Genomic DNA, 15,149 nt, shown 5'->3' with positions numbered 1-15,149 from the left:
TTACTAAACAACGGTTTAAGTGTCCCTATGTTTTCTGACAAGACAGAAAGCAGGACTCCACGCAGAATTTAAGCAAAATCCTCCGGTTTGCTCGGCTATTAGAAGCGTGTGTGCAGCTTATGCTGAGTACACTGGTCCCCCACGGTTTTGATAGTCTAACAAATATCTAACATGCCAGAACTGGAAGGAATACGATAGACACCCGCCTAAAGCAAACCAAGACCCTCCTTAACGGAACCTAAAAGGATCGCAGTCTTTGGGGTCGGAGAACAGAATTCACATCACATTTCCGCAGTCTTGTTAGAGTTGCTTCCTCTGTAAGGCAAAAAAGCCGTAGACCTTGGTGCCAACTCAGTAATGTCATCAATCACCCGACGCATGTTTGGTCGATAGCGCAACGCCCATCTGGTCTTGTCTCACTACATCCATTCTGGTGGAAAGTGACCTCAAGGTATGTTACCTCAGCTGACCAACTTTCAGGTCTGAAATAACGTGGGATCTGTGAACCAAGGTACCAAGTACTACTTCACGCTGGGCCTGATGGTTACAACTTTCAGCTTGTAGAGTAGGCTTTCTATAAACGGCGTGTCGCAACGAACCGTCAACCTTCTTCCTGATCAACACATCGAAGGAGGGAAGGCAACCATCCATTCCCCTATCTATAGTGAAAACAACATTCGCGCGTGGACTGAATTCAGGTGTTCTAAGGAGTCTTTCAAATTCTTAGAGCCATGAGGCCAAACAAAGGAAGTATCTTACACATATCTTGAAAAAACACGCTGGTTTCGAAGCCGCTGACTCCAAGGTAGGTTCCTGAAAGTCTTTCATAAATTTACAATAATAGGTGTGAAAGGGCTGTCTGCTCATAGTACTAATCACTGAATAAAAAATGGCCAGTTTTGAGTAAGACTTGCTACCTGAGAATTTCATACGAACTTAATTATGTGTATAGACAGTTCATGAATCCTGGGCACCGAGAATCTGAACCATTTTTGTCTGATATCGATACCGATATTAGCAGGATACACTGAAGAGCCAAAGAAATTGCAACACCTGCCAGGGTTCCCTCGAGCAGGCACAAGTGCCGCAACATGACGTTGCATGGTCTCGACTAATGTCGGAAGTAGTGCTTGAAGGGACTGACACTGTGAATCCTGTAGGGCTGTCCATGAATCCCTCAGAGTACGATGGGGTGGAGATCTCTTCTGAACAGAAAGTTGCAAGGCATCCCAGATATGTTCAATTATGTTCATGTCTGGGGAATTTGGTGGCCAGCGGAAGTGTTTAAACTCAGAAGAGTGTTCCTGGATCCAACCTGTAGCGATTCTGGACGCATGGGGTGTCGCATTGTCCTATCGGAATTGTCAAAGTCCGTCGGAATGCACAATGGACATTAATGGATGTATGTGATCAGACACGATGCTTACATACGTACCGCCTGTCGGAATCGTATCATGGGTCCCATATCACTTCAACTACACACGCCCCAAAGCATTACACAGCCTTCACTAGCTTGAACAGTCCCCTGGTGACATGCAGGGTCTATGGATTCAAGAGGTTGTCTCCATACCCATACACGACCATCTTCTCGATACAATTTGAAACGAGACTCGTTCGACCAGGCAACATGTTTCCAGTCACCAACAGTCAAATGTCGATGTTGATGGGCGCAGGTGAGGTGTAAAGCTTTGCGTCGTGCAGTCATCAAGGGTACAAGACTAGACCTTCGGCTCCGAAAGCCCATATCGATGATGTTTCGTTGAATGGTCCGCACGCTGACACTTGTTGATGACCCAGCACTGAAATTTGCAGCAATTTGAGGAATGTTTGCACTTCTGTCACGTTGAACGGTTCTCTTCAGTCGTCGTTGGTCCCGTTATTGTAGGATCTTTCTCCGGCCGCAGCGATGTCGAAGATTTGATGTTTTACCAGATTCCTGATATTTACGGCACACTCGAGACACGGTCGTACATGAAAACCCCCACTTCATCGCTACCTCGGAGATGCTGTGTCCCATCGCTCCTGCGCCGACTATAAAAAACACCACGTTCAGGCTCACTTAAATCTTGATAACCTGCCATTGTAGCAGCAATAACCGATCTAACAACTCCGCCAGACACTTGTTGTCTTATATAGGCGTTGCCGACCGCAGAGCCGTATTCTGCCTGTTTACATTTATCTGTATTTGAATAAGCATGCCTGCACCAGTTTCTTTGGCGCTTCAGTGTATTTCTTCTGGGAATTGCAAGAATTTCGAGAAGTTTCAATTTTAATTTGGAAATAGGATAACAAATGACAAAGTGGCAAAAGACGTACCTTTTTTGTCTGATGTAATTACAAATCGACGATTTATTGATTTTTTCGCTGTTCTGTGAAACCTCGCTTTTTGCCAAATTTTATGATTTAAGGTTAACGGGATGAACTCTATGGGTCTCATAAAATTAATCGAGGTAGAGAAGTGAAGAGCAAAGCTTTCGAATGCAGTTTCATATCCATCTCGGTATAAATTTCACACAACTGTGCTGTAAATGTGCTTTATGGGTAGGCTTAGGCAACATATTTAGTATGGATCCCGGTAATTCTAGTGGAAGATTTGACTGGAAACCCCTGAGTTTTATACGTTGCCTTCACATTTCAAGAGTTGTCGAATGCCATTAAAAGGAAGTACACCTTAGGAATGTTTTTATTAGTAATACACCATTTTCAGTCAAAGACATTTATTGACCCATTTCGTAGTGCATCCCTATTTTGCGTTGGACAAAAACAGCTTGATAAAATATTGTGACTGTAGGTGGCGCTTATTACTAACAAAAGCAATCCTACCTTATAAACTGTACTCACAGTCCCGCGCCCGGGTGTCCGGGTTCGATTCCCGGTGTGGTAAGGGATTTTCTCTGCCTCGTGATGACTGGGTGTTGTGTGATGTCCTTAGGTTATTTAGGTTTAAGTAGTTCTAAGTTGTAGGATACTGATGACCATAGATGTTATGTCCAATGGTGCTCAGAGCCATTTTTTTGTACTCACAGACATGATCGACCATGTGTGTGTTAATGAGGTACGTCTTTCATTCACTTCCAATCACCGTAAATTGCATAACAGAGGGTTTGTCCCACTGTACCTGTTACATGGCTTCTTTACGTTCCATTCACGTATGGAGTGTGGAAACAGTGACTGTTTATATGCCTCTGTGCATTCTGTAATTAATCTAAACTTGTCCTCACTATTGTTACGGCAGCGATACGAAGGGAGATTTGGACTGTCAGTTCAGTTTCTTCACCGTCTCCGCTACTCTTTTACAGCTCAAACAAACCCGTGACAACTTCTGCTACTCTTCTCTGTGTACGTTCAGCATCCCCTGTTGTTCCTATCTGGTGCGGATCCAACATACTTGAGCAGTATTCTAGGATGTGTCGGTGACTAAATTGTAAGTGATCTTGTTTTAATATTATCTGCTTTTCGCTAGTATTCTATATACAACAGACCAAAGTCTCCCACTTGCTTCACCTACGACTGAGCGCTTGCGACCTTTCCTTTTCATGGCCGTAAGGGGGCTTATACCCAGGTATTTGTGTAAGTTGACCGATTCCATTTCTGACTCACTGGTGTCGTAGTCTCAGGATACTACTTTTTTTCGTTTTATGAAGTGGAAAATTTTCCATTTCTGAACACTGAAAGCAAGTAGCCAATCTTAACACCACTTTGAAATATTGTGAAGATTTGACAATATTTGTGCAGCTTTTTCCAGATAGTGCTTCATTACAGATAACTGAATGACCTGCAAAAATCTGACATTATTAATACTCTCTGCATCGTCATTAACCAGTAAGGATCGTAACACACTTTTCTTTGACACATCCGAAGCGAGACCGATGGCCTTTGTAGTCTGGTCCCTTCAACCCCCACACACCAACCAACCACAGCCGAAGGTACTTCTACTAATGGTTCAAATGGCTCTAAGCACTATGGGACTTAACATCTGAGGTCATCAGTCCTCTAGACTTAGAACTACTTAAACCTAACTTAACCTAAGGACATCACACACATCCATGCCCGAGGCAGGATTCGAACCTGCGACCGTAGCAGCAGCTCGGTTCCAGACTGAAGCGTCTAGAATCGCTCGGCCACAGAGGCCGGCCTTCTACTAATGTCAATGACCATCCATTCGAGATTACATGCTTCATCCTCCCCACCAAGAGAGTTTCATATGATCGATATTTTCGTCATGCATGCTGGTTGTCACTGAGATAATGAGCTCCGAATGTTTTCTAAGATTCTACAACAAAAGGATGTCAAATACTTCTGCTGCTTCTGCTACACTTCTTGTGTATGGGTGTGACCTGCTGCTTTCCTCCAACTATCTGGCACGGCTTTCTGTTCGAGAGATTTACGGTTGTGGTTAAAACAAGGGATAACTCAGTCGCAATATAATGTGATACGGGATTCCGTCGGGTGCTGAAGCTTTGTTCAGTTTTTACGTACAACAGTGACTTCATTCTCTTGGTAGTCACAGAAGCTGCTAATGGTAACTACACAAATTAATAGCCTCCAATTTGACTACAATGACTTTCCGCAAACCTTATTTCAGTATTTGGAAGAATTTGTAGCACTAAAGCTCTATCTATGTTCCGTGGCACATTATCAGCTGGCTGTTGATGCAGCTACTCTCCTATTAGATAAGGTATGGAACATCAGTGTAAGAGACAACTAATGAATTTCTACTCTGGTAACCGAAAACAGTTTGTAAAAACGTAAATCAGTTACAAACTACAGCGTGCACACACTTTATTCAACATGTAGACGTCACTACCAGATATTCGGTTATATGTTATGACATTTCTGTATGCTTGTCATCATTGGCGATGATGTTGCTCAGACGAATAGCGAAATTTTGCATGACCCGCTGAAGTTTCGGAAGATCGATGCTGTCGATGACCTCCTGAATGACTGTTTTCAGCTCAGCAATGGTTTTGGTGTTACTATTATAGACACTGTTTTGAATATAGCCCACAATAGCCCATGCCAGTGGCCTCTGGGTACACCAGAGCCAGAATACGGTCCCCAAAGTGCTCCTCAAGGACATCAAACATTCTCCTGCTTCGGTGCGGTTGAGCTCCGTATTGGATCAGCCACATCTTCTCGAAGTCAGGGTCACTTTGGATTAAAGGGATGAAATCATCTTACAAAACTTTCACGTGACATCAAGGAATATCGGACCGATTATTCCGTGACTGGACATTGCACAACACACAGTCACTCGTTTAGGGTGAAGAGACTTCTATATCTCGAAATACGGATTCTCAGCTCTCCAAATGCGTCAGTTTTGCTGACTGACGAACCCATGCAAATAAAAGTGAGCTTTGTCGTTAACCAAACAACATTCACATCAAAGTCTGTAACGTCCCCTTAGAAAAATTTATGAATTACTGTGCTCATAAACCTCTTGCATTATTTGATTTTTTAAACAGCTGAGCAGAACTGAACGCACTCTGACATTTCGCTCTTTACCTATTATGATCAACACTAAACTGACACACAATATTTTTAGCGCAGCGCAATCTGACTTTCAATAATCCTTCCAAAAGAATGGCCCTGACTAACATTAACCTATACGTTTCACAAATCACTTACCTCACAAAAACCTTCGTTATTCGAATTACCGCAATACAGCGAGCGCCACTACTGCCAGCTAAATAAAAGATTCAAACTACTGAAGACACTAACTACTGATAGGCATAGTTAGCAAATGAAAGAATTTGATAGAGAACAAGCATTGTATTTACCTTAATAGTGTTCAAAAGTTATATATATATATATATATATATATATATATATATATATATATATATATATATATATATATATATCAGTCCATGATATCCAATATTACAAATTTACTCTTTCTGATGGACACATGTGCAGATCGTTCGCTCTCAAAATTCCGCCATCTCTCACCCCACATCCACCACTGCTGGCGGCTCACATCCAACAGCGCAACGCTATGCGCTGTTAACATGTAACTGCCCAACACTACAATAGCAAACAACAATGCAAACCAGCCACAGACTGCACACAGCGCAGCCAGTGATTTTCATACAGAGCGCTACGTGGCATTGGCGTTACCAATATAATAACCTAAACAACCTACTTACAAGTCCTGTTTCTCAATTCAGTGGACAATACTGTTGGCGAAACACAACCGCTGTTCCATGGCCCTGGGGCTTAATGGCTGATGGGTTTGGATTTTGTATGGGAAGAGATGCAGGTGGTCAACAATCTGTTGCAGCGTCTCCCGGTTGATTCCCACCTGCTGTGCAGCTCGTCTGATCGATTTCCTGGAACTGGCTGGAGACAAAGCGCGTGTCTTCTCGATGCTTCCAGACGCTTTCACTTTTTTCGAACGACCGACATTGCCAACACTGTCATCACCAACACTACCCGTTCACTCAAACTTGCGAATCGAATTCTCGATTGTTAACACACTCTGACCGGCTGTCTTCAGCGTACTCTCTGTCGCAAACTTGCTTTGAGCCGCAGTGGGGCTGTCATTGGTCGCATAGACCTTTGTAAGCGCTATACGCTCAGTCACCCTGTACCGAGATATTTTCACGTGCATATGCGCATTCCAATTCCCATTATGTACCGCGGCCTACCGTGCAATTTGAACGTCCTAACGCAAACTGAGCTCTTCAGAAGTTATGAAGATATTATTCCACATAGTTCAACATGTCACCCTATTTATATATATGTTTAGTCTACAATTTCTTGGTTTAACCATTCAAAGTAGTCTGAAACTGAGCATCCATCTATGTTAACTCTTTTTAGTGCGTAAGCCATGTACGGAGATATATATATAATCCTGGAAATGGAAAAAAGAACACATTGACACCGGTGTGTCAGACCCACCGTACTTGCTCCAGACACTGCGAGAGGGCTGTACAAGCAATGATCACACGCACGGCACAGCGGACACACCAGGAACCGCGGTGTTGGCCGTCGAATGGCGCTAGCTGCGCAGCATTTGTGCACCGCCGCCGTCAGTGTCAGCCAGTTTGCCGTGGCATACGGAGCTCCATCGCAGTCTTTAACACTGGTAGCATGCCGCGACAGCGTGGACGTGAACCGTATGTGCAGTTGACGGACTTTGAGCGGGGGCGTATAGTGGGCATGCGGGAGGCCGGGTGGACGTACCGCCGAATTGCTCAACACGTGGGGCGTGAGGTCTCCACAGTACATCGATGTTGTCGCCAGTGGTCGGCGGAAGGTGCACGTGCCCGTCGACCTGGGACCGGACCGCAGCGACGCACGGATGCACGCCAAGACCATAGGATCCTACGCAGTGCCGTAGGGGACCGCACCGCCACTTCCCAGCAAATTAGGGACTCTGTTGCTCCTGGGGTATCGGCGAGGACCATTCGCAACCGTCTCCATGAAGCTGGGCTACGGTCCCGCACACCGTTAGGCCGTCTTCCGCTCACGCCCCAACATCATGCAGCCCGCCTCCAGTGGTGTCGCGACAGGCGTGAATGGAGGGACGAATGGAGACGTGTCGTCTTCAGCGATGAGAGTCGCTTCTGCCTTGGTGCCAATGATGGTCGTATGCGTGTTTGGCGCCGTGCAGGTGAGCGCCACATTCAGGACTGCATACGACCGAAGCACACAGGGCCAACACCCGGCATCATGGTGTGGGGAGCGATCTCCTACACTGGCCGTACACCTCTGGTGATCGTCGAGGAGACACTGAATAGTGCACGGTACATCCAAACCGTTCTACCATTACTAGACCGGCAAGGGAACTTGCTGTTCCAACAGGACAATGCACGTCCGCATGTATCCCGTGCCACCCAACGTGCTCTAGAAGGTGTAAGTCAACTACCCTGGCCAGCAAGATCTCCGGATCTGTCCCCCATTGAGCATGTTTGGGACTGGATGAAGCGTCGTCTCACGCGGTCTGCACGTCCAGCTCGAACGCTGGTCCAACTGAGGCGCCAGGTGGAAATGGCATGGCAAGCCGTTCCACAGGAATACATCCAGCATCTCTACGATCGTCTCCATGGGAGAATAGCAGCCTGCATTGCTGCGAAAGGTGGATATACACTGTACTAGTGCCGACATTGTGCATGCTCTGTTGCCTCTGTATATATATATATATATATATATATATATATATATATATATATATATATATATATATATATATGTGTGTGTGTGTGTGTGTGTGTGTGTAGTCAGTATGATAAGCAAGTTTTGCAAAGATACTGTTGTCCTAAAGATTGCACCCCGTACCTTATTTTCTGCATAACTGAATAGTTGGAAGGGTTATTTGATGCGCAACGACCAGAGCAAATCTCAGTAAGCTACTGATTAAAATGGCTACAAGAATGATCATAGTGTGCACTTTCTGCAAATATTGCTACGCTGGCCTTAATAACCACGTATATTCTACAATCTACTTTGAACGATACACACACAACACAATGTGTGTTTCATTCATAATGTATGAAATATTCTGCCAAGAACCGACTGAACAGGCAATCAATGCAAATGTATATTGCTTTTTAAAGGACTGCAGCCAAACATGTTCTAATGTGAAGCAGAACAACCTTAGAAATTAAGAAAATTTTTTACATCTGCAGCACAGGGCAGCATTCAATGAAAACGGTCTGCGACATGCACGATTAAATAACCCAGTGGATTGAAATATATATTATGCCTCTGTACACAGTGAAGCCCTCACCTCTAAGAAATGCATTCTACAAAAACATTTTTACGGGGAGAATAAGAGGTGTTTTGAGACAAAGTACGTAAACAACAGCAAACGTTTTGTGTGTAACCATATCCGATGTGAACGACATAACCAGAGACAATATTATTGAGTTGTGTATGAAGACTTGCAGTCTTCGCTGTTTTGTGTACATGCAGTGAATCATTTGATAGTAAATAAAGTACAGAGTGTATCAAAAAGAATCACTCGATTTTAAAAAGTCATAACTATTATGCTATTTGAGATACGTGCGTGAACAACGTACTGTTGCAGAGTGCAAATTCTCAAGTTTTACATGGTTCCCGCTAGGTTGCAGCAGTGTGTGCCCACTTCGTTTCTAGTAAAAATGGGGTCGCGACAACAGAAAATGTTTTGTGTTTTACGTTTTACGCAGTGCGGGTCAGTAATAACTGTTCAACGTAACTATTATACAAGGCATGGTGTGGATCCTTCTACAGCACAGAGTATTAGACGTTGGCATGAACAATTCCGAGAAACAGGTAGTTTATGTAAAGGCAAATCGTCGGGTCGTCCCCTAGTGTCTGGCCGGCCTTTGTGATCGAGCGGTTCTAGGCGCTTCAGTCTGGAATAACGCGACCGCTACGGTCGCGGGTTCCAATCCTGCCTCGGGCATGATGTGTGTGATGTCCTTAGGTTAGTTAGATTTAAGTAAAGTTCTACGGGACTGATAAACTAAGATGTTAAGTCCTATAACCATTTGAACCATTTTTGAACCAATTGTCTGACGCAGACATCGAACGCATTCCCCACATTTCACAAGGTGTCCGTGGAAATCCGTTCGCCGTGCAGCTCGACAGCTCAACACACCCCCGACGTCCGTCGGGCATGTGTTCCGTCGACGTTTACACATGTAATGGTTCAAATGGCTCTGAGCCCTATGGGACTTAACACGGAGGTCATCAGTACCGTCGGCCGGTGTGGCCGAGCGTTTCTAGGCGCTTCAGCCTGGAACCGCGAGACCGCTACGGTCGCAGGTTCGAATCCTGCCTCGGGCATGGATGTGTGTGATGTCCTTAGGTTATTTAGGTTTAAGTAGTTCTAAGTTCTAGGGGGCTTATGAGCTTAGATGTTAAGTCCCATAGTGCTCAGAGCCATTTGAACCATTTTCATCAGTCCCATATAACTTAGAACTACTTAAAAATAACTAATTTAAGGCCATCACACACATCCATGGCCGAGGCGGGATTCGAACCTGCGACAGTAACTGTCTCGCGGTTCCGGATTTACACATGAAACCACACAAAATTCAACTACTGCAAGCTCCTCTTGAAGGCGACAGCCAACAACGTGTGGTGTTCTGTAATTTCGTTATTGGCAAGATGGAGTACGACAGTTTTCTTCCAAGCTTAGTGTTTCGTGAAGAGGCAACAATCCATTTAAATGGGAAGGTAAACCGTATTAATATGAGAATATGGGTTTTAAAACATGAGAGGGACTCTCAAAAATGTAATGTATTTTGTCTAGTGTCACGGGAAAAGGTGTATGGTCCATTTTTCTTTGCGGAGAAGACTGTTACAGCAAGCACATACCTCGATACGCTTGAGAATTTTCTTTTCCCTCAATTGGAGACTGATTCGAATGACTTAATTTATCAATAGGATGGGGCTTCGCCACACTGGCATGTCAAAGTTCGGGAATTTTTAAATCAAAGGATTACTGGACGATGGATCGGTCGCACTGGACCAAATGCTTCAGCCTTACATTACCAGCCTCCAGGGTCACCGGGCCTGACTGTATGTGATTATTTCTTACGAGGCCTTATAAAATACTGTTTTTATGTGCCTCCGTTTCCAGAAACAACGAATAAACTGAGACATCGCATAACAGCAGCTGTGGAAGCTGTAACTCAAGACATGCTCGGTGCTGTGTGGAAACAATTTCAGTTCCGCATTGACATTCGTCGTACATCTGAGGAATGGCGTATTGAACACTATGAAACGATATAAAAACATTTTGAATTTCCTGTTTATCAAAAAATAAAATCCAATGTATATGTTGATTAGTTTCAGAAATATAGATGTGCCAACTTGACGATTCATTTTGATACACGATTTATTATTATTATTATTATTATTATTATTATTATTATTATTATTATTTATATTCATCCATTAACAATAAAAAAACTTACTGCCCGTCAGTGACGAGGTCGTAGACGGCGGTGTGCAGGAAGAGCATGAGCAGCACGGCCACGAACATGTTGTAGACGGTGTGGAGGTGTTTCACTCTCATCAGGTTCGTCAGTAGCGACTCTCTGGGCAGGAACTGTTTCTCCGGCATCGCTCCCGAACTGGGCCGGAGTCTGTGGAGAGATCCCGAGATGCACCTTCAGAACAGTCTGTCCGAAAGACTCACTTATTCTTCCGACATAGTCCACTACCTTGATAATAGGAATGACCTCATAGGTCAAATTACAGGGTGATAATTACTGAATTACACTATTGGCCATTAAAATTGCTACACCACGAAGATGACGTGGTACAGACGCGAAATTTAACCGACAGGAAGAAGATGCTGTGATATGCAAATGATTAGGTTTTCAGAGCATTCACACAATGTTGGCGCCGGTGGCGACACCGACAACGTGCTGACATGAGGAAAGTTTCCAACCGATTTCTCATACACAAACAGCAGTTGCCCGGTGAAGCGTTGTTGTGATGCTTCGTGTAAGGCGAGGAAATGCGTACCCTCACGTTTCCGACTTTGATAAAGGGCGGTTTGCAGCCTATCGCGATTGCTGTTTATCGTATCGCGACATTTCTGCTCGCGTTGGTCGAGATCCAATGACTGTTACCAGAATATGGAGTCGGTGGGTTGAGGAGGGTAATACGGAACGTCGTGCTGGATCCCAACGGCCTCGTATCACTAGCAGTCGAGATGACAGGCATTTTATCCGCATGGCACGGATCGTGCAGCCACGTCTCGATCCCAGAATCAACAGACGGGGACGTTTGCAAGACAACAAACATCTGCACGAACAGTTCGACGACGTTTGCAGCAGTATAGACTATCAGCTCGCAGACCACGGGTGCAGTTACCCTTGAAGTTGCATCACAGGCAGGAGCGCCAGCGATGGTTTACTCAACGACGAGCCTGGGTGCACGAATGTCAAAACATCATTTTTTCGGATGACTCCAGGTTCTCTTTACAGTATCATGATGGTCGCGTCCGTGTTTGGCGACATCGCGGTGAACGCACATTCGAAGCTAGTATTCGTCGGCGCCATACTGACTTATCACCCGGCTTGATGGTATGGGGTGCCTTTGGTTACACGTCTCGGTCATCTATTGTTCGCACTAGCGGCACTTTGTACAGTGGACGTTACATTTCGGATGTGTTACGACCCATGGCTCTACCCTTATTCGATCCCTGCAAAACCCTATATTTCAACAGGATAATGCACGACCGCATGTTGCAGGTCCTGTACGGGCCTTTCTGGATACAGAAAATGTTCGACTACTACCCTGACAAGCACATTCTTCAGATCTCTCACCAATTGAACACGTCTGGTCAATGGTGGCCGAGCAACTGGTTCGTCACAATACGCCAGTCACTACTCTTGATGAACTGCGGTATCGTGTTGAAGTTGCATGGGCAGCTGTACCTGTACACGACATCCGAGTTGCATTTGTTCAGATCCGGAGAATGTGGCGGCCAATCGAGGCCCATGCCAGTGGCCTCTGGATACCCCAGAGCCAGAATGCGGTCTTCAAAGGGCTCCTCAAGGACACAAAACACTTTCCTGCTACGATGGGGTCGAGCTCCGTCTTGCACGAACCACATGTTGTCGAAATCAGTTACTTTTAATAGTGGGGATGAAATCATCTTCCAAAACCTTCACGTACCGTTCACTTGTCACCATGCCATCAAGGAACACCGCAGTGATTATTCCGTGACTGGCCGTTGCACACCACACTGTCACCTGTTGAGGGTGTTGAGACTTCTCGATTGCGAAATGCGGATTCCCAGTCCCCTAAATGCTCCAATTTTGCTTATTGACGATCACATCCAGATGAAAGTGGGTTTCGCCTCTAAGCCGAACCAAACAGCGCAAACTAATTCCCTTCAAGCGTCAAACCGTGGAGTTTGGACATCCTAACACAAACCGTTCTGACGTTACGACGATTTTATTTCATATAGATCAATAATTGTCACCCTGTATATTTATACAGGGTGTTACAAAAAGGTACGGCCAAATTTTCAGGAAACATTCCTCACACACAAAGAAAGAAAATATGATATGTGGACATGTGTCTGGAAATGCTTACTTTCTATGTTAGACCTCATTTTATTACTTCTCTTCAAATCACATTAATCATGGAATGGAAACACACAGCAACAGAACGTACCAGCGTGACTTCAAACACTTTGTTACAGGAAATGTTCAACATGTCCTCCGTTAGCGAGGATACATGCATCCACCCTCAGTCATGTGGAATCCCTGATGCGCTGATGCTGCCCTGCGTATTGTATCACAGCTGTCCACAATACGAGCACGAAGAGTCTACATTTGGTACCGGGGTTGCGTAGACAAGAGCTTTTAAATGCTCCCATAAATGAAAGTCAAGAGTTTTGAGGTCAGGAGAGCGTGGAGGCCATGGAATTGGTAAGCCTCTACCAATCCATCGGTCACCGAATCTGTTATTGAGAAGCGTACGGACCCTTCGACTGAAATGTGCAAGAGCTCCATCGTGCATGAACCACATGTTGTGTCGTACTTGTAAAGGCACATGTTCTAGCAGCACAGGTAGAGTATCCCGTATGAAATCATGATAACGTGCTCCATTGAGCGTAGGTGGAAGAACATGGGGCCCAATCAAGACATCACCAACAATGTCTGCCCAAACGTTCACAGAAAATCTGTGTTGATGACATGATTGCACAATTGCGTGCGGATTCTCGTCAGCCCACACATGTTGATTGTGAAAATTTACGATTTGATCACTTTGTAATGAAGCCTCCATCGTAAAGAGAACATTTGCACTGACATGAGGATTGACACATTGTTGGATGGACCATTCGCAGAAGTGTACCCGTGGAGGCCAATCAGCTGCTCATAGTGCCTGCACACGCTGTACATGGTACGGAAACAACTGGTTTTCCCATAGCACTCTCCATACAGTGACGTGGTCAACGTTACCTTGTACAGCAGCAACTTCTCTGACGCTGACATTAGGGTTATCGTCAACTGCACGAAGAATTGCCTCGCCCATTCCAGGTGTCCTCGTCGCTCTAGGTCTTCCCCAGTCGCGAGTCATAGGCTGGAATGTTTCGTGCTCCCTGAGACGCCGGTCAATGCTTCGAACGTCTTCCTGTCGGAACACCTTCGTTCTGGAAATCTGTCTCGATACAAACGTACCGCACCACGGCTATTGCCCCGTGCTAATCCATACATCAAATGGGCATCTGCCAACTCCGTATTTGTAAACATTGCACTGACTGCAAAACCACGTTCGTGGTGAATACTAACCTGTTGATGCTACGTACTGATGTGCTTGATGCTAGTACTGTAGAGCAATGAGTCGCATGTCAACACAAGCACCGAAGTCAACATTACCTTCCTTCAATTGGGCCAACTGGCTGTGAATCGAGGAAGTACAGTACATACTGGCGAAACTAAAATAAGCTCCAACATGGAAATTAAGCGTTTCCGGACACACGTCCACATAACATCTTTTCTTTATTTGTGTGTGAGGAATGTTTCCTGAAAGTTTGGCCGTACCTTTTTGTAACACCCTGTATAAAATTTCCTGGCATGTTAGAACTGTACCGGGCCAGTATTCGAAACAGAAACCTTGTGTTTCGCTGACAGTGCGCTTACCGAGTGAGCTACCCAGGCCCATCGACGACGCGTGCTCGTAGCTTTACTTTCGCCACTCTTGAAGGTAGGAGACCGAGTAGACCTTTGATGTGCATCTGTGCAATTCAGTCGGTAAAGAACCGCAGAAGGCACAGGTCCCAGGTTCAAGTACTGGCCCGGAACACAGTTTTATTCTGCCAGGAAGTTTAAAATCAGCGCACACTTCGCTGAAGTTGAAAATTCGTTCTGGATAAATTTATATAAATCATTATAAAATCACTTTCGCTTTCTTTTTCTGTCCTGAATCTCGAACTAACGAGAATAACACGGCAAATGCCACAAGCCGATTTTTCAGGAACTTTGGTCACTGGAAGAGGGGTCAGAATATGCTGAAACATATCTCGACTTATCTGTAGATACTTGACTGTTATTGAGAAAACGACGGCTAAAATTTTCTAGGCACTTTATTTGTCTTCCAGGGAGCACTTAGCTTAACTGAAGTGGTTGCACAGTGGCTAACGTCTAGGTTTCACGGCTTACCACTCTGATTATTATTCATATTTTCGT

General features: G+C 44.9%; 1 protein-coding gene across 1 annotated transcript in view; it reads right to left on the bottom strand.

The window, feature by feature from the left end:
* The window catches only part of LOC126335155 (sterol O-acyltransferase 2-like), a 190,044-nt gene that overhangs the window by 123,824 nt on the left and 51,071 nt on the right, over positions 1-15,149 (bottom strand). Inside the window, exon 4 of the mRNA XM_049998128.1 lies at positions 10,914-11,084. Within this exon, the coding sequence (XP_049854085.1) occupies positions 10,914-11,084 (171 nt within the window). The remainder of the gene's footprint in view (positions 1-10,913; positions 11,085-15,149) is intronic.

Source organism: Schistocerca gregaria, chromosome 2, assembly GCF_023897955.1.
Source record: "Schistocerca gregaria isolate iqSchGreg1 chromosome 2, iqSchGreg1.2, whole genome shotgun sequence".
NCBI lineage: Eukaryota > Metazoa > Arthropoda > Insecta > Orthoptera > Acrididae > Schistocerca > Schistocerca gregaria.
Note: the sequence above shows the minus strand (reverse complement) of the source record. Positions and strands in the feature narration are given on the sequence as shown.